Source organism: Malania oleifera, chromosome 13 (assembly GCF_029873635.1).
Source record: "Malania oleifera isolate guangnan ecotype guangnan chromosome 13, ASM2987363v1, whole genome shotgun sequence".
Classification (NCBI taxonomy): domain Eukaryota; kingdom Viridiplantae; phylum Streptophyta; class Magnoliopsida; order Santalales; family Ximeniaceae; genus Malania; species Malania oleifera.
In genome coordinates this window covers 19264478-19286562 of record NC_080429.1, presented here as the reverse complement: position 1 = coordinate 19286562, position 22085 = coordinate 19264478, and the positions used below count along the sequence as shown (strand labels likewise).

Below are 22085 nucleotides of genomic sequence, written 5' to 3'. Positions count from 1 at the left end.
ACTCAAATAATTAAAAAGATAATTTTTATATTTTCTTTCTAATTTTCTAAAAATTATAAAACTAACACCTTATTTTTTAAGTTTTTTAATATTTGTACATAATAACGAAAAAAAAATTCTCCAACTTCCATACAAGAAAGTTGAAAATTTCAAAAACAAGTGATAATTGTATAATTCCTTAAAAAATGAAAATAAAGAATAAACTAATGCTGATTCTCACAACTGAAATAGCCTTCAAGTTTTACAATTTCCTCTTTTAAACTCAAACAATGGTTCTTTTTTTTTTTTCAAAAAGATAATTACAAAAATAATTAAATGATCAAAATCATATTTGTTAGTCTTAGTGGCTACATAATCCTAATTGTCATATTTTAATAATAACAACTCATTAGACATTAGTAGTTTTAAGTTAAACTGATCTTTGCATACTAAGTTGTGACATGTATAAGTGGCAAAATCATACGAATACGGGTTTAAGTACAAAGATTAAGCGAATACTCTCATAGGCAAAAATCAAGAGGACGCTCACTTGGGAGATTTCAAGCACATCCAATGAAAAAAGTGTAGAATCATATGTAATGGGGAGTGTTTGAGATAGTATTTGTTGTAGTTCTGATTCATGCATGTTTATTGATCAAGAGTTGAGTAAATTGCATATGCATACTAGTTCATAAGAGTACATAGAATATCACTAAGTCATAAGATCCATATTTAGGAGTTTTCAAAGACAAAGCATAAAGTTTTATGAAAATATCCTATACTCAAATGTATTTTAATATGGGACAAGTATTAAATGATCTTAGTGTTTTAAAATTTTATATGCTTGCTCCTGGTTGGGTTAAAATCATGCTTATGCACCTAAATATCAAATTTGTGAAGAAACAGGGCAAACCGTCATCGGTTTGACTCAGGTGCATCGACAGTTTTAGACAGAGAGTAAGTTGAAATTTGGCTTGGAGGAAACTGTCGATGGTTTGAGGGGAAACCATCGACAATTTGTGTCGGGATTCCAAACCCAACAGCTATAAGTGGCTAGTTTTCAAAATATTAAATTATTTTATAAGCCCAACGGCCATAAAACGGTTAGTACTCCAAATTACCTATAAATATAAGGCCAAAGACTTGTTCTACAATGATTCTGATCAATCTTAGTAATTTACATTTAGTGAATATCATTTTCAAGCATACTACATTTTAGTTCATCATCTTTGTGCTCAATATCTCTTTTGCTCTCTAATCTTGTTGTGATTCATTACTTTGAAAGATTAGTGTGAGGTTTTCCTTGAATCAAATATCAATTCATTCAAGGAGCATTGTTTTTATAAATCATATTCATCTTATAAGAGTTCTTTATGAACCAAGTGTTAAAGAGATTGATTCCCTTGTAAAGTCTCTGTGTGAGCAAAAGGAATTTTTTCTCGTGTGAAGGCTCTATGTGAGCATTAAGGGATTTGTTCACTTGAAAAGGCTCTGTGTGAGTGTAAAGGGATTTGTTCCCTTGAGGTATAAAGGTTTCTCCGTCCTTGAAGGAGATCGTAATAGTGGATTGAGAATCCTTGAGAGTGTCTCAAGACGTGGACGTCGGCAAGGGACTAAACCACGTTATTATTATTTGTTGAGCTTTTCTTCCCTGCTCTTTAATATATATATATATATATATATATATATATAGTGATATAATTATTTGTATCTTACCAAAATCCAATATCTGTACAAACGTGAGAAAAACCTTGAATTTAAATTTATATAAATTTCTTTTAAAAAAAACAAATTTATTTGTAAAAAATACTACTCCGAATTCCAAAGTCCCTCCCCCCCCCCCCCCCCCCCTCCTATTTTATAGCACAAATTTCACCCTAGAATTTGAATCTATGTGAATTTAAACAAGACAATAGAATTTGATAATGCATATGGTACAAATTTGCACAGATTTAAATATGAAGTATGAAGCCTAAACTCTAAACATACTACAAATCCAAAAGAAGGGGAAAAATTATCCCAAATGGTCCTCCCAAATACTCCTCTTTTGTTAATTGAGCTAATTCAATAAGCAAAAGGAAACGCATTCTCATGAAAAATGATGATCCTCCATGCACCATGAAGCCCAAAGGTCTTTGTGTTTACTCTGTAAATTTAAAAAGGATAAAAAGAAACACCATGCGCCCTACTCAAAAAGCCCATGGGTACTAGATCACAAAGAAAGCTATTCCACTGGGGCTCAAAAATTTTCAACTATCTCACATAAAGAGCTTTCCCCAATTGATGTCAGCTCATTCATCTCCATATTGTAATCCTAATCCTATTAACTTTGGAGAAGTTTGACAGTGCTGTTGCTAAGAAAAAAGAACCTCTAAATACACAAGAGGACTCCTAAAGCATTTAAAAAAAACACACGCACACAAGGAAACAGACCAACAGCTTAGGAGAGAAGATGTATAACACAGGAGACACTGGCAAAGAGGATCAGATTGGTCATTGGAGCTCATTGATGGCCACTGCCACTCTGATTACCTTGCTCCATCTCTTCTGCATCCTCGAAGCGCCGATCATTGATTTGTAGCTGCATCAACGATTAGGGCGTACATACATAGAATTAGAATATATAAATGAAAATGTAGAATGAGTTTCTATGGCATTTGAGAAAGTGATTAGGCCCATACATTCTAATAATAATAATAACTGAGCAAGGAAACACTTAAACGTGAGGAAGATCAGAAAGCCCATAGTTAACAGTGTAGTGAGAAGAAAATATGTGCAAGAAAACAAGCGATGTTTAGCTCTTATTGCAATCACCAAAATACAAGTTTGAAGCAGATAAAAACAGGTGAGATTATGAATGCACCGCCTTCCCCCTCCTCCCAACCCTCAAAAACACTCTCAGAACACATTATTTCAAACCACTTATCAAAAGGTGCTAAACTCTCCTGCATTTGACAAGAGCTAAAAATCTTAAGGTCATAAGTACTGGTAGGCAGTGTTAAAAAATAGATAGTAATTATGAGTGCTTGCAAAATAAGTAGTACCATTCAAAACCAGTAATCAATGTGTTAGAACTAAAAAAACATGCTGAATTTGAGTCATAGGTACTAAAAAATAAGTAATATTTAGAGTTACCAAAGACCATTTTTACATTAAGTTAAGGGTCCATTTTTAATCCCAAAATCCACTTTATAGAAGTTTTTAGAAAATTAAAAAATAGGTTTTCTTTTTTTAATAATTATTTTGAAATCTAGAAATGAAAAAATGAAAAAATGTTTTACCCATTGAAACAAACTCTTTGTTTTCTACCTTTTTAGCAAGAATCTTGAAAAACTAAAAAAATAAGCTAAAATTTTATATTTCTTTGGAAAACTAAAAAATAAAAATAAAAATATTTTCTACAACTAAAAGGGCCCTAAGCAATTTTTTGTGTCCAGAAAAGGAAAAGAAAATTTTCATAATAAAACATCATAAACAAATGAGAAATTTTTCTTCAAAATCTGCACTGTTAAATGTCTCCAATCAAGGACATATACTCATAGACACCACTAATTCATTAATATGAAAATCTGCAATCATATATAATTGAGTAATTGACACCCTGTCAAGTAACTAATCAAAAATGTGACCCCTCCACTCCCCAAATAAATAAATAACCTCCCGGGTAGGAAAAAGAAGCACAAGAAAAGAAAAACAAAATCCTTTCCCACATTGATTTGATAACGGAACTCTCAGTCCATCCATATTATACCCTGGACCATGCACAGAATGACCATCTGCCCCAACCAGAATCAGGGCAATGAACAGTAAAGATGAATCCTGCTTAGAATCATGTGCGTCAAGCCATCAACTCTATTAGCCCACATCCACGTTACTACTATTACAACAACAAAACCAATGCCTTAAGTCCCACTAGGTGGGGTAGAGGCTAAGTTATTCTATCTTATTTCTAGTTATCCTAAAACCTCTAGATTCTAAAGTTTCTCTCCATAATTCTAACTTAGTCTCTACTTCACCCCTAGTTTCATCAATCAATACAATATCATCCGTAAACAACATATACCATGGAACCTCATTTTGGATACTTCCAATCAGTTGATCCATCACTGAAGCAAAAAGATAAGAGCTTAAAGTAGATCCTTGATGTACACCTATTGTGACCTATAATTCTTACACTAGTCATTACTCTATCGTACATATCCTTAATGATATTAGTATACCTACACATGCACCCTTTTTTTCTAAAACCCACCATAAAATTTCCCTAGGTACCCTATCATACACTTTCTCTAAATCAATAAATACCATAGACAAATCCCTCTTCTTTTCCCTAAAATTTTCCTCCATTAATATTCTCAAAAGATATATAGCTTTTGTAGTAGATCTCCTTGGCATAAAATCAAATTAATTTTCTAAGACATTCGTTTCTAGCCTTAACCTTTGTTCAACTATCCTTTCCCACAGTTTCATCGCATGACTCATAAGTTTAATTCTACGATAGTCATTACAATTTTGAATATCTCATTTATTTTTGTATAAAGGTATTAAAATGTTTTTCCTTCATTCATTTGACATTTTCTTAGTTTTTATGATTGTTTCAAATAAATTAGTTAATCATATAATTTCATTATCACCTAAGCATTTCCAAACTTCAATTGGGATATGGTCCTATAGTTTTTCCATTTTTCATTTTTTTTGTGCAAACGTAACTTCGTTAATTCTAATTTTGCGAATAAATCTCATATTTTTAGTATTTTCCTCATTTGTCAATTCTAAGCTTAAGCCTTCTATTTGGTTTTCATTCAATAACTTACTAAAGCAACTTCGTCATCTTTCTGTTTTGTCTTCATCCTTAATCAAGACAATATCATCCTCACCTTTCATACATTTTACATTACCTAACTCCTTACTTTTTCTTTCTCTAGTTCTAGCAAGTTTAAATATATCTCTTTCCCCTCCTTTTGTATCAAATCTATCCTAAAAATTATTAAATGATCTATTTTTAGCTTCACTAATGGCCTTTTTTTGTATCTTTTCTCGCCTCTTTATACTTTTTAGAGTTATTCATATTTCTACATTTTTGCCATATTTTATACCAAATTGTTTTTATCTTTACGGCTTTTGAACATCTCGATCCCACCACCAACTTTCTTTGCTATTTAAGAATCTTCCTTATGACTCACCTAAAATCTCTTTTGCTGTTTTTTTAATGAGCTCTCTATCCTACTCCAAAGAGTGTTTGTGTCTACACCATCCTCAATAGTTCAATTACCGTCTTTGACCATTTTATCTTTAAATTTTATTATATTTTCTCCCTTTAGGTTCCACCATCTAGTTCTCTTACACTGATTTATTTTATCATTTCTCTTCCATTTTTAATACATATATGTATATCTTCCACATCCACATTACTACGTTTCAAAATATAACAGCAAAAAATGATATGACTGAAAGAAAACAGCTATTTAGAGGTTTGCAAGCACTACCAAGTACCAATCTTAGGTGCATCACGTAGGAAAATGTCACTTTGTTTCCTAAAAAAAGTACAAAACTCAAATGAATCACAACCACAAATGCATGACAAGAGCAACTCTATGTTCTAAAAAAGAAAGGGGAAAAGAAGAAGAAGAAGAAGAAGAAGAAGAAGAAGAAGAAGCGTTGCAAGGTAGGGGCATATCCAAAAATTGGAAGGATAGGAGTAGTGTGCTCAAATGTAAAGGTAAGCATAACGACACACATAATGCTTAGGATAAAAAAGATATATTTTTCTCACCACTGCCAGAGTACTACAAATACAAACAAAACATTAAAACTTGCACAGAAAATGAAATAGCAAAATTTGTGCTCAACAAATTGGGAAAATGAGGAGAGTGTGATTCCACATACCTAATGATGGTTCCTCATGCTAAAGTGAGAATAGTATAGAAAGCTTATTATATAAGGAGTGTTGTGTCGGGCACCCCACTTGTGTCAAACGCCAATACTACAACTATTGCTATTGAATATATAAGAAATTAAAGCAATGCAGAAACTAATAATAAAGCAATAAAAAAAACAAGACAAGAAATTTACGAGATTCGGTATAGAATTACCTATGTCCTCGAGCGCCGATGATCAATCCACTACTTCTTGACAAAGTACAACTTTGAGGTGTGTTTTACAAATAAAGAGTTGAGCTCTTTATATAACTTCAACCTCAAGTCTAAAAAACACTTCTCTCCAATGTGGGACAAATAATATAAAAAATTCAAAACAACCTTTTATACTAATGTGGAAGCATTCTACCAATGTGAGACAAAAACAACAAATCTCCACCTTGACGATAAATTCAACAAATTTTTCAGTCACCAACATTTTCTGGAGTTCCACATCATCGGCGCCTTCCAAAAATATTCAGATTTGCAGGATATTAATCAAGTCCAAACAATGTTTGAACTTGATTGTTGTCACAATCTTGGTCAACATATCTGCGAGATTTTTAGTTGTAGCAATCTTCTAAAGAAATATCTTGCCTCCATCAATAATATCCCGCATAAAATGAAACCAAACGTCGATGTGCTTCGTTCGTGCATGGTAGACTTGGTTCTTTGCCAAGTAAATAGCACTCTGGCTATCACAGAATACAACCATGTGCTTCTGAACAACTCCCAAATTTTCAAGTAAACCCTGCAACCAAATAACTTCCTTAACAGCCTCTGAAGTTGTCATGTACTCTGCTTCTGTTGTAAACAAAGCAATGGTAGACTGTAAGGTAGACCTCCAACTCACTGGACCATTAGCAAATGTAAAAATATATCCAGTAGTTGATCGACGTTTATCCAAATCACCTGCAAAATCCGAATCCACATATCCAACAACACGTTGATCAATAGTATTATTTTTCTCAAATACTATACCAATATTAATCGTATTCATAATATATCTCAAAATCCATTTCACAGCTTGCCAATGTCCTTCACCCGGATCATGCATATACCTGCTCACCATACTAACAGCTTGTGAAATATCAGGTCTAGTACAAACCATTGCATACATCAGACTACCAACAGCACTTGCATAAGGAACCTGTGACATATACTTACGTTCCTTATCTGATTTAGGAGATAAAACAGCACTAAATTTGAAATGAGGAGCAAGAGGAGTGCTTACTGGTTTTGACTGCTCAGACATGCCAAAACTCTGTACTACCTTCTTCAAATATTGTTTCTGAGACAAACTAACTCTTTCTCTCATTCTGTCTCTGCGAATCTCCATGTCAAGTATCTTTTTTGCTTCACCAAGATTTTTCATCTCAAACTCTTGATTTAACTGCTTTTCAACTTGTTGATTTCTTCCCTATTTTTTGAAGCTATCAACATATCATCAACATACAAGAGTAAATATATAAAAGATCCATTTTGCAGTCTACGAAAATAAATACAATGATCATGTTTATTTCTGATGTACTTCTGACCCATTATAAACTGATGAAATCGTTTGTACCACTATCTTAAAGACTGTTTTAAACCATACAACGATTTACCCAGTTTACATACCCAATTTTCTTTTCCAGCAACCTGAAATCCATCTGGCCGAGTCATATAGATTTTCTCTTCCAAATCACCATGTAAAAATGCAGTTTTTACATCGAGTTGAACTAGTTCAAGATCAAATTGTGCTACCAAAGCCAACAAAATTCGAATGGAAGAATGTTTAACAACTAGAGAAAATACCTCATTATAATCAATGCCTTCCTTCTGTGCGTAGCCCTTAGCTACCAATCTAGCTTTGAATCAAACATTATTTGCATCTGAAATCCTTCTTTCTTTACATAAACCCATTTACAACCAATTGCTTTCTTACCCTTGGGCAACTGGGCTAGCTCCCAAGTCTGATTCTGATGAAGAGACTACATTTCTTCATCCATTACTTTTTTCCACTTGTCTGATTCAGAGTTCCTCATTGCTTCTTTGAAAGTGTAAGGAACATTATCATCTACAACTGGAAGTGCATAGGCCACCATATCAGTATATCGAGAAGGCTTTCGAATTTCTCGTCTTGGCCTTTGAGAAACAATTGATTCTTGTTACTGTGAAGATTCTCGAATTGAAATCTCCTCTTCTTGTACACTATTCCCCATCGTAACTAGAGAGTTACCTTGTGTAGTCTCATTTCTCAATGGGTTTCCCAAAATTGTCTCAACCTCCACCTGTTGTTGAGTACCACTGGTCTTCTCTTCAACTCGTGACTCCTTGCATATTGTTTTCTTCATCATCGCAAGTTCATCAAAAGTTACATCTCTACTTAAAATCATTTTTTTCGTCTCTAGACACTAAAGACAGTATCCTTTGACTCCTGCGCTTATCCCCAAGAATGTTGTTTTCTTGGCTCTTGGATCCAACTTAGATTCTTTAACATGATAATAAGTCATAGTACCAAATACATGTAAAGAATCATAATCACTAGCAGGTTTTCCAGACCATACCTCATAAGGTGTTTTTCCTCATATTGCAGATGATGGTAGATGATTGATGAGATGACACGCATATTTAACAGCCTCAGCCCAAAACCTTTTGTCTAACCCAGCATTAGACAACATACATCGAACTTTCTCCAGCAAAGTCCGATTCATGCGCTCTGCCACCCCAGTCTGCTGTGGCGTATTTCGAACTGTGAAGTGTCGAGCAATACCTTCATCCTGACATACCTTCATAAACGGGTCACTCATGTATTCACCACCATTATCTGATCTGAGCCGTTTAATCTTTTTGTCAGTTTGAGTTTCAACTAATTTTTTCCACTTTGGAAAATATCACACACTTCATTTTTATGCTTCATAGAATACACCCAAACTCTTCTAGAAAAATCATCAACAAAAGTAACAAAATAATGCATACCACCCAACGAAACCGTTTTTGTGGGCCCCCATACATCTGTATGGATGTAGTCTAAAATACCTTCAGTCAGGTGGATTGCTGTGCCAAATTTCACTCTAGTTTGTTTTCCCAAAATGCAATGCTCACAAAATTCAAGTTTGCACACTTTTGCACCCTTTAACAAACCTCGCTTAGCCAATTGTTGCAAAGATTTTTCTCCTGCATGTGCTAATATCATATGCCATAACTTGGTTATATTTGAACCTGCATCTTTCTCAGAAACAACAGCTGATGAGCCAATAACTATACTACCTTGTAAATAATACAAGTTATTTTTCCTTATTCCTTTCATCACCACCAGCGCACATGATTTAATCTTTAAGGTTCCATCTTTCAAAGTGATAGTGAACCCTTTAGATTCTAAGACACCCAATGAAATCAGATTCTTCTTTAGGCTTGGAACATACCTAACATCAGTAAAGGTCTTAATAGTTCCATCTTGACATTTCAACTGTATTGAACCTATTCCAGTTGTTTTACAAGTATTATCATTTCCCATAAAAACAACCCCACCATCTAATTCTTCAAAATTAGAAAACCATTCCTTATTGGGACACATGTGATAGGAACAACCAGAATCCAAAATCCACTCACCAAAATAATGTCACGAAGATGTTCTAACAAAAGAAAATTTTGACTCACTTCCATCATCATTGGCCATATTGGCATTAGAATGTGCTTTTCCCTTATTCTTCTGCTGTAATTTAGGGCAATATTTCTTCCAATGCCCTCTCTCACGACAAAAGGCGCATTCATCTTTAGCAGGTCTCCCAAGAGATTTACTCCTCCCATGAGATTTACTCTTCCTTCCAGGCATACGACTCTGAGAACGTCCCCTTATTGTTAGTGCTTCTGCTGTTTCCTTATGGACTCTCTGATCCTTCTTTCTGCATTTAGTACTAATCAATGCAGTAAAAACAACATCATAAGTAACTTTATCTTTCCCATACAATAAAGTGGTGGTCAAATGTTCATACTCATCAGGGAGAGAATTCGGTAATAATATAGCTTTATCCTCATCTTTCACCTTTTCATCCAAATTTAACAAATCGGCCAAAATTTTATTGAAAGAATTTATGTAATCATTAATCAAAATACCTGGTTGATATTGGAAGCGAAACAATTTTATTTTCAAATAGAGCCGATTTTCCAGACTCTTGGTCATAAATGTATCTTCCAATGTCTTCCACAATTTCTTTGCAGATGTCTCCCTCATAACACAATATTTCTGATTTTTGGCGAGACACAAACGAATCGTACCACATGCCTGACGATTGATCTTTTCCCAATCTCTGTCACCCATATCTACCGGTTTATCATCCAAAGCAATATCTAGTTCTTGTTGATACAAGATGTCCATCACCTCACATAGCCACATACCAAAATTATTGGTACCATCAAATTTCTCCACCTCAAACCGAGCATTAGCTATCGTCTTTGATGATGATGTCGAAGTTGAAGGGGTTGGAGTTCGTGTGGATGGGGTTTCTTCTACTGCTGCACTAGTTTCTGCTATCTTCTATATATTCAATAGCAACCAACAAAGCAAAAGGCCTAGGATGAATAGTACGTACCAACTTTGTCTACTCTGTTTTATCCTATGAAATTCCACTTTGATCAGGCCGACCTCCAGGGAGCGACTGAGCCGCAATGCTCTCTGAGCACTCACTTAGACAATGTCTTTCTTAGGCATCAAACGTGGAATCAAGGATCTTAATAGAGGAACACCTCCGTATCAACACTATTCAACCTAACTCTGATACCAATTGTTGTGCCGGGCACCCCACTTGTGTCAAACACCAATACTATAACTATTGTTATTGAATATATAAGAAATTAAAGCAATGCAGAAACTAATAATAAAGCAATAAAAAGAACAAGACAAGAAATTTATGAGGTTCGGTATAGAATTACCTACGTCCTCGGCCGCCGATGATCAATCCACTACTTCTTGACAAAGTACAACTTTGAGGTGTGTTTTACAAATGAAGAGTTGAGCTCTTTATATAGCTTCAACCTCAAGTCTAAAAAACACTTCTCTCCAATATGGGACAAATAATATAAAAAATTCAAAACAATCTTTTATACTAATGTGGAAGCATTCTACCAATGTGGGACAAAAACAACAAGGGGAATATTAGGTGAGCATCTTACCGCCCCCTAATCTTGAAGGGCACTAAGTGAGCACCCCAACGAAGCAGATTTTATTTGAACAAATGGGACTTCGAACTTGGAATGAGCATGAAGAAATTAATGATACTTCTTTATCTTTTGAATTGTTTTTCTGAATCGGTCACTCAAGATCCTTGGTCTCTACCCAAGTTAAGAAAATTTGGGGGCAAGCTCTTGACACCCTTGAGGGTTGCCTTGGGCTTCCTTACGGGACTAGGAACCCCATGGATGAAACATCATGAAGTTGGGTTGCAAGCCTCAAAGCTCATATTGCATCACTCTTTCCTGGTTGGTAAAAGTCCATCCTTGAATTTGAAACATTTGAAGGATGAAGAACTACCGAACCAAACAAACTTGTAGTGGAGCAAAATAAACCGTAGGCTTCAAAATAATTATGAATGCAAGTGGGAAGAGGCATTGAAGATAAACTCATGGGGCATGATAAATCCACATATATAATCTCATTCACTCCACCTCAGCCATGAACTCAGTAGACTTTCCTTCCACATATGACTTAATCTTCGCAATTTCCTGCTCAAGTTATTTTGTGGTCTTTGGGCTTATATGTCAATTTTGGCATGTCTCTTATGCCTGCAGATCCTGTTGCTAATACAACTCCGATTTGTACACCGACGCATATATATCTCCAACAGTAAACCCATTTCATTCAACCATGTTGTTAGCAGTTTGATTGTTTAGCTTGATAATTGTTGGACTAGTTCGCTCAATAGTGACTAGTGTCAGACCAGTTGTATCATGTGCATTCTTGATTTCCTTCTTTTCTATTGAATTATCAAAATGGGCTATAACATATGTTAATTGAGCCTTCATGTCTGCAACTTCCTTATTGCACTATTGTAAATATAGATTAATCTGTTATTATCTTCTAAAAGGACATGAGTATTTCGAAGAAGCCTTCACTCAAGAACATCTTGCTAAATGATTTGATCTACAGTCACCATAGTTTATTTTTCCTCTTTTTTTCTATGAAAAAAAGTTTAAACTGGATCAACAGCGCTAATGCCGGATCAGTTCTGTACAGCTTCAGTTGAGCTGCTTGGCTTAAATAAAATGAACTTGTTTATGAAATAAAGGAGGTTGGCCATAGGTTTTAATAGGTGAATTCACGGGTTGGAATTTGGCTCAGGCTTGTACTGTTGGGTCCAGAAAATTTGTGTGTATTTGGGTTTATGTAATGGACTGATGGTCGTCAGATGACAAGGCTGGCAGAAATGGAGGGTGGTTTGATGATGATAGCAAGGAATGATCAAGATGAGGCTCTAAGACAAAAACAATGCTCCAAATAACAAATTGATGCAGGACCGACTGGCATCAAAGAATCAGCAAGAAATGATAGAAAATTAAGAGAAACTAAAAGAAGGTAAAAAAATTAGGGCAAAAGACGCAGACCTTTCCTGAGGTTTGGCAAAAAGGCAATGACCTCCCTTCAGGTTTCAAGAATTCCAAGTGAGGTTTGCCAAAAAGATACTAACTTCCCCTTGTATTTTGCAAAAGGACAAGTTTTTTTTAGGGAAAGTTTGTGTCTTTTTTATAAACCTCAAGGGAGGTCTTTGAAACCTCATAGGAGGTATGTGGAATTTTTGAAACCTCAGGAAAGGCCTTATCTTTTTGTCAAACCTCAAGGGAGGTGAATGTCTTTTGCCCAAAAAAAATTAATGGGAAAAAAAAAAAAAAAAAAACAATCAAAGCAAAACTAAATTTAGGGCTTAAAACTCAATATTCAGATTGCCTCTCATAGTTACACATTGAACCTCTATACAAGCTTTCTCCTAATACTAAAGAAGGAAAAGATTGCTCGGAAATAGTATTACATCACTAAAAACTAAAGCAGCAAGTAAGTGTAAAACCTTTTAAACCATAAAGCCCCTAAACAATCTACTATATTATTACCTTATCAAATCTTGCTACAAAAATGCTGCAAAAACAGGAAAATTTTCTGAAAAATAATAAACTGCCAGATCACTCAAAAATCCTAAAAATGCCGAACATGATAATTTTGGGTCATAGGCCTCGAAGCATATTGCATCATTTGACCAATTCAACTAAGATATAAGTTTCTGAAGAGAAGTTAGAAAAATATTTCTACAGTGCAACTTCCACTGCCTGAAAAGCAAATATGAGAAAAAATTGTTGCTTGAGATTTGCACATGGTTCATGGAAATGCATATTCTGATTAACTTGGAAAAGGCAATAGGAAGAGTATCTAAGAAAATATTATGGTGGGTTCTAGAAAAGGGGGTAACGTTGTAGCAGGAATATGGGCACATAAGGATACGTACAATTGGAAATAATTGGTCTTAAGGTCATAGGCGGAAGGGAAATTGGGGAATTAACAATTATGACATTTTTGTATCAAAGGTCAGCACCTCAGCTGTGACCCCTTTTTGGATTTTAGTGATAGAGAAACTTACTAAACACATTCAAGTCGAGGTTCATGGTGCCTGTTATTTGCAGGAACAATGGACAAAAGGTAAAAATGATAGCAAAAAGCTCCTAAAAGCAATGAATTTTATTACCTTGAACTCATCATTCAAGCAGAAGGAGAAACCGCAGAACATGGTTATGAAAAGTTAGTTAAAATAGAAAAGGGCATTTGGTGTGCTATGTGATTGCGGCTGACTTTTTGAGTCTAATCCCTTTTTAATGCTAATAAAGTACAAGGATCTAATGTGTGTGTCGAGTTCTTAAACAAATTTATATCTCATATCGCACACATGGAAAGGAGAAGTGGAAGCAAGACAGGACTTAAAGCGCATACATCTTGGTGTGTTCCACGATGAATTAAAGAGCAAAAGAAGAAGACAAATCTGTTTTCACTTATAATGCATTTTGTTTTATATTTGGTCTGTAATAATGCATGGCATGCATGATGTGAATGAACAGCTCAGAACGAACGTAGACAGACCCTAGGGACCAACACTTTGCACAAAAAAATCTTTTTCTTAATAACTAATTGGTTAGGGTCAAAAGATAGGGCTAAAATGAATTTTACAATTCGGTCGACCGATGTTGGATTTTTTGGGTTTAATTAAAAAACCTAAGCCATAGAATGACCATAGGAACCAATACCCTTAAACTAAAAGGCGCCATAACGTTGTTCACACAGGATTGGAAAAGCACAGGGCCAAACAGGACAAAAATACTCATTTTTTAATAGCCTTGGGCGACCGACCTAAACACTTCGGTCAACCGAATCTATCAGAATTCAATTCTTTGACTTGGTTTGGGCGACCAACCCAAATTTGAACAAATCGTCCACGGTCGATCGAACCTTGAAGCTGACCTTTCCAGCCTACCCTGGCCGACCGAAACTATCATTTCAAAATACCCTCGGTCGTCCGAACATGTTCTCTCGGCAAACCGAACCTAAGCCCGGACGCCCGAACCTACGAAGGTTTGGAAAATCGCCTTGACTCGGCCAACCGGTACTATGCTCAGCCAGCAGAACCCAACTAAAATTTCAAAAACTTTTGTCTCTTCAGGCGACCGGTACTGTGCATTGGGTGACCGAACCTCTCAGGTTCACATATTTTCACCGCAGTAATCAGGATTAACCCGCAATCAAACTTTTCCAAAAAATCCTAATATGTCCCTAACAGTCAAAAATCTCTCACACTCTATATATACCCCTTCATTACTCAAATTTAAATAGGAGATTAGATAGAAAAATTCTCTCAAAATATTTTTTATCCTTATTCATTGTTTACACTCTCCTACACTTTTTGTTTGAAAAATTTCTTTTGGAGAACATTTATTTTGGGCATACATTTTATTATTCATTCTCATTGTTATTTATTTCTCCTCATTGCTTTATTGATAAATTTCTTTGGAGGAATATTGTTCTTAAGCTTGTGGATCTTTGCACATATATTGCAAAGATTTCCAAAGCTCATTTGTACTTTATTGGTAAAATCCTTTGAGCTTCAAACCCTAGTTTTCCTTGAACTTTATTTTAAAATTATTTTTTTGGGAAATTTCTAAGGGTTTAAGATTTTTTAAAAACTTATATTTTCATATTCTATTTTTCATCAAAGATCTTATATATTTATTGGACACAAATTATTTGAAAGCAAAACTCTAGATTCTTCTAGAGATTGATTGAAAATCTTTTTGGAGAAAATTTCTATCAGGGTTCAAATCTTTGAGCACTCATAATAGATATAACCTTTATTCAAAGATTGAAAAATTATTTTGAGAAAATCACATACTCACATTGAGCTTGTATTCATATCATATGTGAGGGCATTTGTGTTTTAGTGTTGTACACATCAGCTTTTTAGAAGCAATATGGTTGTACGAAATATTTCATTGAATATCTATTGTATTCCCGACGTGTGGTCGGAAGAGGGAGACTTGTCCTGTGAAAAGTCCCGAATTGCTCAGACTTGGTTAGATGAGCATCGGATTGGTTCAGACCCGGTTAGAAGAATTAGGTGCACCATCCTGTAAGGTGTTGTAATCGGTGTCGCTCCACCCGCAAACGAGCAACTAATGGAATCCTCTTACTTGTGAGCTTCAAGCGGGGATGTAGGCAGTATTGGCCAAACACCGATATCACATATGGCGTCTGATCTTAATTTTCTGCAGTTATATTTCTGCACATGCATGCTTAAATTTAAATTTATTATGAATGTGCACATGCATTAATTATTGTGAATGATTGAGATATACTGAGCTTGTTGTATTTATTTTATTTATTTGCTCAGTCTTGTGTTATTGTGTTATTGGTATTTGCTTAGACAGATCCTAGGTTGAGATATACTGATTGTAGATTTGAATTGAACCTAGGCAAAAAATTTTAAATACCAAATTCACCCCCCCCCCCCCTCTCCTCCTCTTGGGAATACACCATTTCCAACAATTGTCAAACTCCTCTAAAAATATATGAGAAATTTCATCAAATGGCTACAAGACCAAACATGTCATACAAATCAGAACACTGGCAACTAAAAAGTAACATACATACAAAGCAAGTGTATAGGGACTGAGAATATTGAAACGGATGAGCAATATAGATCTGGAACATAAAATAATAAATATATTTGCAAAAACTTAGAAGTAGCACCTGTAGAAGATAATTAAAGGCATTTAACATGACTAGAGCAGTTGCAACACAAGAAAATAGTGCACTAGCGAGAAAGAGAGATTCAAAATAAGTAATGAGGACCAAAACCGAAAAAAAGAGACACTATAGTGCAGGTGCAAAATGGAATCTCAAACAAAATCTTTGAATGTGGGAAAAATAGAATCCACAGATGACAATAAATTTCATGGTTAAGAAATCCCCATAACAACCATTAAGTAGCCCCCTAATGTAGCCATAATGACCATATTGAAAGAAACAAACTTCAAACAACATATAATACAAAAAACATAACATGGATTTCACTATCCAAAGCATACAACAACCTAAAAAAGGATAAAGCAAAGTCATCAAGAAATGCTACTAGAAGCATTCACAAATCCCTAAAGGGAATTTATAATTTTTTTTTTTTTTTTAAAACTAAATTGGTCTTTTCCAACTTTTGAAGCATAAGATCCAAGTGACATGACTCTCTAGTATTCATCTCAATGCCTCAATACTAAACTCTCTCAGAACCACATAAACCTAAACCTCACAAAAAACCACATCAAATTTCCTTGCACATAGCAAAATAAAACATTAGAATTTGGTATAAAAGCCCGCCCCCATATGCAATGACAGACCAAAAGAACACGGCAAGAAATAAAAGGGCAAAAGCAAAGGAATGAAAGAGAAGGGAAAAAAAGAAAAGAAAAAAAGGGGAGGGAGGAAAAAGCAGGGTTTGGGTAATGACAAATTGGGTATGGTCCTAATAAAAATCCATAATTTTGCACAAAAAGACTGTTATCAAGCACCAAGAAGTCCATATAAACAAATTCCATGCGAACACATAAGCACCTTACCACTAAATGGAATGAAAATGTGCAAATAAACCAATGCACAACATAAAGAAGCCAAAAAGCATTCAGCGCTTTACAACTTTTACTTGGTTATGCTCTTCATCCATAATTTAGCATGAAGAGGGGCATTTTAAAGGACCAAGAAATCCATGTAAACTAATACCAAAACCACACAACCTACTTACCTACCAATAAATGGAATTTAAAAAAAAAAAAAAAGTCAACACACAGATCTCTCTGTATGCGTAGAGCTGCAGATACATGCATGCACGCGCGCACACAGAAGCAAGTCACATAAAGTGCTACATGGGATAACTAACCCAATCATAAATGCAACAAATACAAGCTTTGATAAAAAATAAAAATAAAATAAAATAAATAAATAAATAAAAACAGACAGTCACAAACATACCTCAAGCACTGTCCGAGCTAAGTCATGGTCCCCATTTGAATAACCAATTGTGTTGGTGGGATTCTGAGCAAAATTCCAGTCAGGTTCTTCTCCCTCTAGATGCCCATGTGTTATCAAATTAATTTATGATGATATGTTTAATTAACAGGGAGAAAAAAATATTGTATCAGTATGTGCTTGTCCAAACCTACCTGTAACCTCATCTTCCATCTGATCAGCACTAAAGATCCAATTGTGCTCTTCGCCTTCCCCTGCATAAAGTATAAATCATAGATGGGCAAAATGGTAGCACCATTTAAGTAACACATTACATGCAACCATGCAGTAGCAGAAATATCTTAGGACATGACATTAACACAGCTGTGACACGACCTAGACATGGCATGGAGAGGCCACCAGCACAGCTGTGACATGACCTAGACACAAGTGATCAAATTTTTTTAGTAAAAATGAAGAAATATTAGCTAATGATAGAAAGATATGTCAAAACATAAAAGGCTAGAGGAAATGAGCTTCTCCACTCTTGAAGCAAAACATGACAGTGTTCCTCGCCTTCTCCAAACTCCAAGAAGGCTTTTGCATGAAGCTCGCTCTTCTCATCTAAAAAAGTTACTGTGGACAGATTCTGTTTTTGCACTTCTATAGTCTATAATCTTCGAAAAGGCGATTATGTTGTTATTACTCAACTAAATTATGTTCACATTTAATTGATATTTTATATTTATATATCTCTATATTAATATATTTATATAATTCATATGATTATATTTTCCTAATATATGAGTGCGTATGTGTATGCCATGTCATGCCCCTGCTTTTCTGGATTTTACTTCACCATGTCCAAGACAGGTTGCATCCCATGATCCATGTCCATGTCTATGCTTCTTATATCTTGATCAAAAAGACAGTAAAAATGAATTAATATGAACAATTCAGTGAATTTCACTTCAGTTTGGGGTATCAATACTTGCCTTCGACAGGTTCAGGATTGAGCTCTGCACATTCACAAAATATCTCGAACAAAGTATCCACTATCACATATCAAATCAAGAAAAATAAATAAATAAAATAAACCTCTACCATCAGACAAGAACAAGCAAACAGCCAACTAATGAGAAACAGTACCATAAAAGATTTATCAAATATATTTATCTTTGTCTCTAAGAGACAAAGAGGTGAAACAAAAAGAAAATCTCAATAATAAGATAGAAAGATACATTCGATAGGGTCTGACGGAACCAGCCTCATCTCTGTGATCTTTGATAAGTCTACTACGTCATTACACTCTGAGTCTGAACCCTCTGACTCGTCTTCATCAGCTTCAGTCTCAATCTTCAGAAAAAAAATAATCAATAAGAATAACAAGTGTCAAAAAATGAAGTTTTTCATTATATTTTCTTTCAATATTTTTTATATACTATTAAAAATGAAAGTTTTTTTATAATTATATCTTAAAAATTAAGAAAAATCAAATGTTAATGATGTGTAGAATTTAAATTTTATTCATTGATTTTTATTGTATATTTATGATTTTATTTCTTACATTTCCTAATAATTAAACAGGAAAAAAAGGATTTCTTTGAATTTTCCTACTCTTTACCCAATGTTATCCAAGTTCCAATTGGAGCCCTTAAGGAAATATTGCTATCTAAGGATAGGATCCTTGACAGGACTCTGCTTTGACAAATAAAGATCAAACCATCAATACTAATAAAAGATAGCATGGACGAGATACATATAGAAGCATGACTTGTGTGTGTATGTCACCAAAAAACAAACAAAAAAATATGATACCAAAGCATCAAAGCCAACATTCTGAAAATATACAGATAAATTCGGGAATAATATGATAAAATCATGAAATTCCCCCGGAATACTTTATCTGAGAGGCCCAGAAAACAGGATGAAAAGAAAACTTATTAGCAACAATTATAGCTGTTAATATGTCATGCCGTTATGGTACTTAATATCACACTTATCATATGATATATTTTCCAAGTATAGCAATATGTTACTACACGATGCAATGCTTCTTGACTGCACCATGCCATACACAAATAATACATAATACAACATGTATAAACCATAATTTGCATGATGTAAGACAACATTTAAAAGACTCAACCGAGATTACCCGATGCCTCATGGTGAGTCATGCCCAAAATGCCTAGAAGCAAAGTCCAAAATACCAAATCCTAAAATCCCAAATTCAATAAACAATGAAGCTCATGTATTTCTGCAAAAGTATGCCTTTTGCACATTTTTAGTTGAAGCTTAAACATTTTGGGCATGTGTGATTTTTTTGTTAGATTTGACTATAAAAATTCAAACCAGCAATGTACATGAAATGAACACACTAATCAGGGTCCTCTCAAAGTCTCAAATCCCAACATTTCCAAAACAATTAAGAGTTGCATCTCAGATGAAAATAATATAAACTCACTTTAATGAATTCAAGTTGATATTCTTAGAATAGCTGACAAGTAGTTTACAATAAGCTGGAAATTTTCCCAACATAATATACAGAAAACATTTTGGGGCTTGACATGCGTACATTTGAAGTGCAATAACTAAAAACTGTCTCAAAAAGTTAGAACACTCCAAAATTATAAAACAATATAATGAAAGATGATGCAATCAACATCACGCTCAGTATAAAGTTCACTTGTTTCAGTTTTAAAGACTTATAGCCAGAGTATAAGCAGCATAACAAACATTTCATGACATTCTTGACACAATTTACACTACTTCATTGACCATCTAAATAAATTGAGGCATTATAAGAAAAAAAAAATAGTGCTTTGACTTCAAGCTATTGTGCTCTTCATGTGAAATGTCCATGTTGTTATCTACATAATGAGGCAACTAATTAGAAAGATACTGTTCGTCGGTTGGAAACATCATGCAAACCAACATGGTTTTGAATATTTGTGTTCCATGAAAGAATACTGAAAAAGGGATAGTCAAACATTTCAAACTTACTTAAATCGTAATCCCTAAAAGTCTGTCTGGATTGACTGGCAAGAAGCCCAAGGAAAAGAAAACGAAAAAATATATATAATACAAGTGAATTAATTCCTCAAGAAGGAAAAGAAACGACCTTGCAAGCCCAAATAAAAGTTATCCAAATTATAGAGCTCGTTCTTTCATTTTCATGGACAAGCCAAACAGCAGCAAATATCAAATTCAATTTTCCTTTGGTTTTCTGAGCAACCAGAGCACAAAAAAAGTAAAATTGACAAGCTTGAAAGACCCAAAATACAAATGATGAGAAATTAGAGTACCTGAGTATATATGCAAGGAGACGGATATGCCTCAGGGTCCCTTGACACTGCGTGCAATGAAAGTGACAAGAAATCAACCGCGTAACCTTTAGCCCGGTCCACATCGCTCAACCACACCACTTTCCTACAAAGCCCCCACAAGCACATTCAAAACCTTCACTATTCAGAGAGAGAGAGAGAGAGAGAGAGAGAGAGTACTTGGTGGAGATGTAAAGAGTTCCAGGAGACTCTGGAGGTCGATTGCCGATAACAATGGAGACACCAGGCTGCACGTGCACGAGATCCTCGCCGTTTTCAGCATCGAGGACAGGTTCTCCGGCACCGCCTCCCCCTCTCTCCGTGAATAGTCTCAACCCTAACACCATTTCTCCAAAATTATACTGTCTCCCTCCCTCTCGCTTTCTTTCTCGTGTGTCTGCACTGGTAAGCTAGAAAAAGCTTCTTCAACTTGTGTTTGCTAGGGGTTTTGCTCTGCTTGGCGGTAGAACGAGAATGGGCAGGGTTTAGTGGATATCAACCCGAACTCTTTTTCTTTTTTTTTGGGGAAAAATTACATAAACCTGAACTATGTTGTAAATCATTTTTCATGTACAAAATGAATAAAGGCAAGACGAAAATTCTTTTATAAAAAAAATATACTTGGTTGTTGCTGCCAAAAATCAAACGGTTTTGTGGATAATCTTTCAATCGTGATTATCTAAAAGAAATCAAATAATAATGGTTTGAAAGACTCCAAGTGTACTATGACGGATCACTCCTGTATGACCTGAACCAGCAAATAATTTTACAATGGAAGAACTCAAATTCATTACATCAGAGTACTAAAAGTCTCATTATAACAATATTTCCAATATCAAATTTTATACATCCTTATTTTTGTTATATCTTAGAATTTTATAATGGAAGAACTCAAATTCATTACATCAGAGTACTAAAAGTCTCATTATAACAATATTTTCAATATCAAATTTTATACATCCTTATAAATTCTAAGATATAACAAAAATAACAAGTTCAATATTTAATCTAAATTGTGCTTTCTAACCTCACCCACGCTTCCGTTATGCTACTCTGATTTCGACTATACTCCTATCTGAAATGTTTGATAAAAATTGGGGTAAAACACCTCTCAGTAAGTAAGAATTAAATTATTATCAGTTTGTGACTAAAATAAGTTGTGGTATAAAAATAATTAATTTAATAATTCAACTGTTAAAACCACCTTTATAAACCGAGCACCACATATATTTTCTATAATAAAAATTCAATTGTAACCTATGGATCACATATATCAATATACATACTTTTTTTCCAAAACAACGTTAAGTCCATTAAGTGGCTATAATCACATAAATATCCAAATATGTATACAAGACTCAT

General features: G+C 34.5%; 1 protein-coding gene across 1 annotated transcript; it reads right to left on the bottom strand.

The window, feature by feature from the left end:
• Nucleotides 1-2074: 2074 nt before the first annotated feature.
• On the bottom strand, nucleotides 2075-21302 carry LOC131146927 (chloride conductance regulatory protein ICln). Its single transcript, XM_058096780.1, has 7 exons — nucleotides 20904-21302; nucleotides 20706-20829; nucleotides 18639-18753; nucleotides 18393-18452; nucleotides 17613-17672; nucleotides 17422-17516; nucleotides 2075-2560 (listed from the first exon to the last, which is right to left on the bottom strand). The coding sequence occupies exons 1-7, from the start codon at nucleotides 21068-21070 to the stop codon at nucleotides 2483-2485; spliced, it is 699 nt and encodes a 232-aa protein (XP_057952763.1). The 5' UTR covers nucleotides 21071-21302; the 3' UTR covers nucleotides 2075-2482.
• Between the last annotated feature and the right edge of the window lie 783 nt (nucleotides 21303-22085).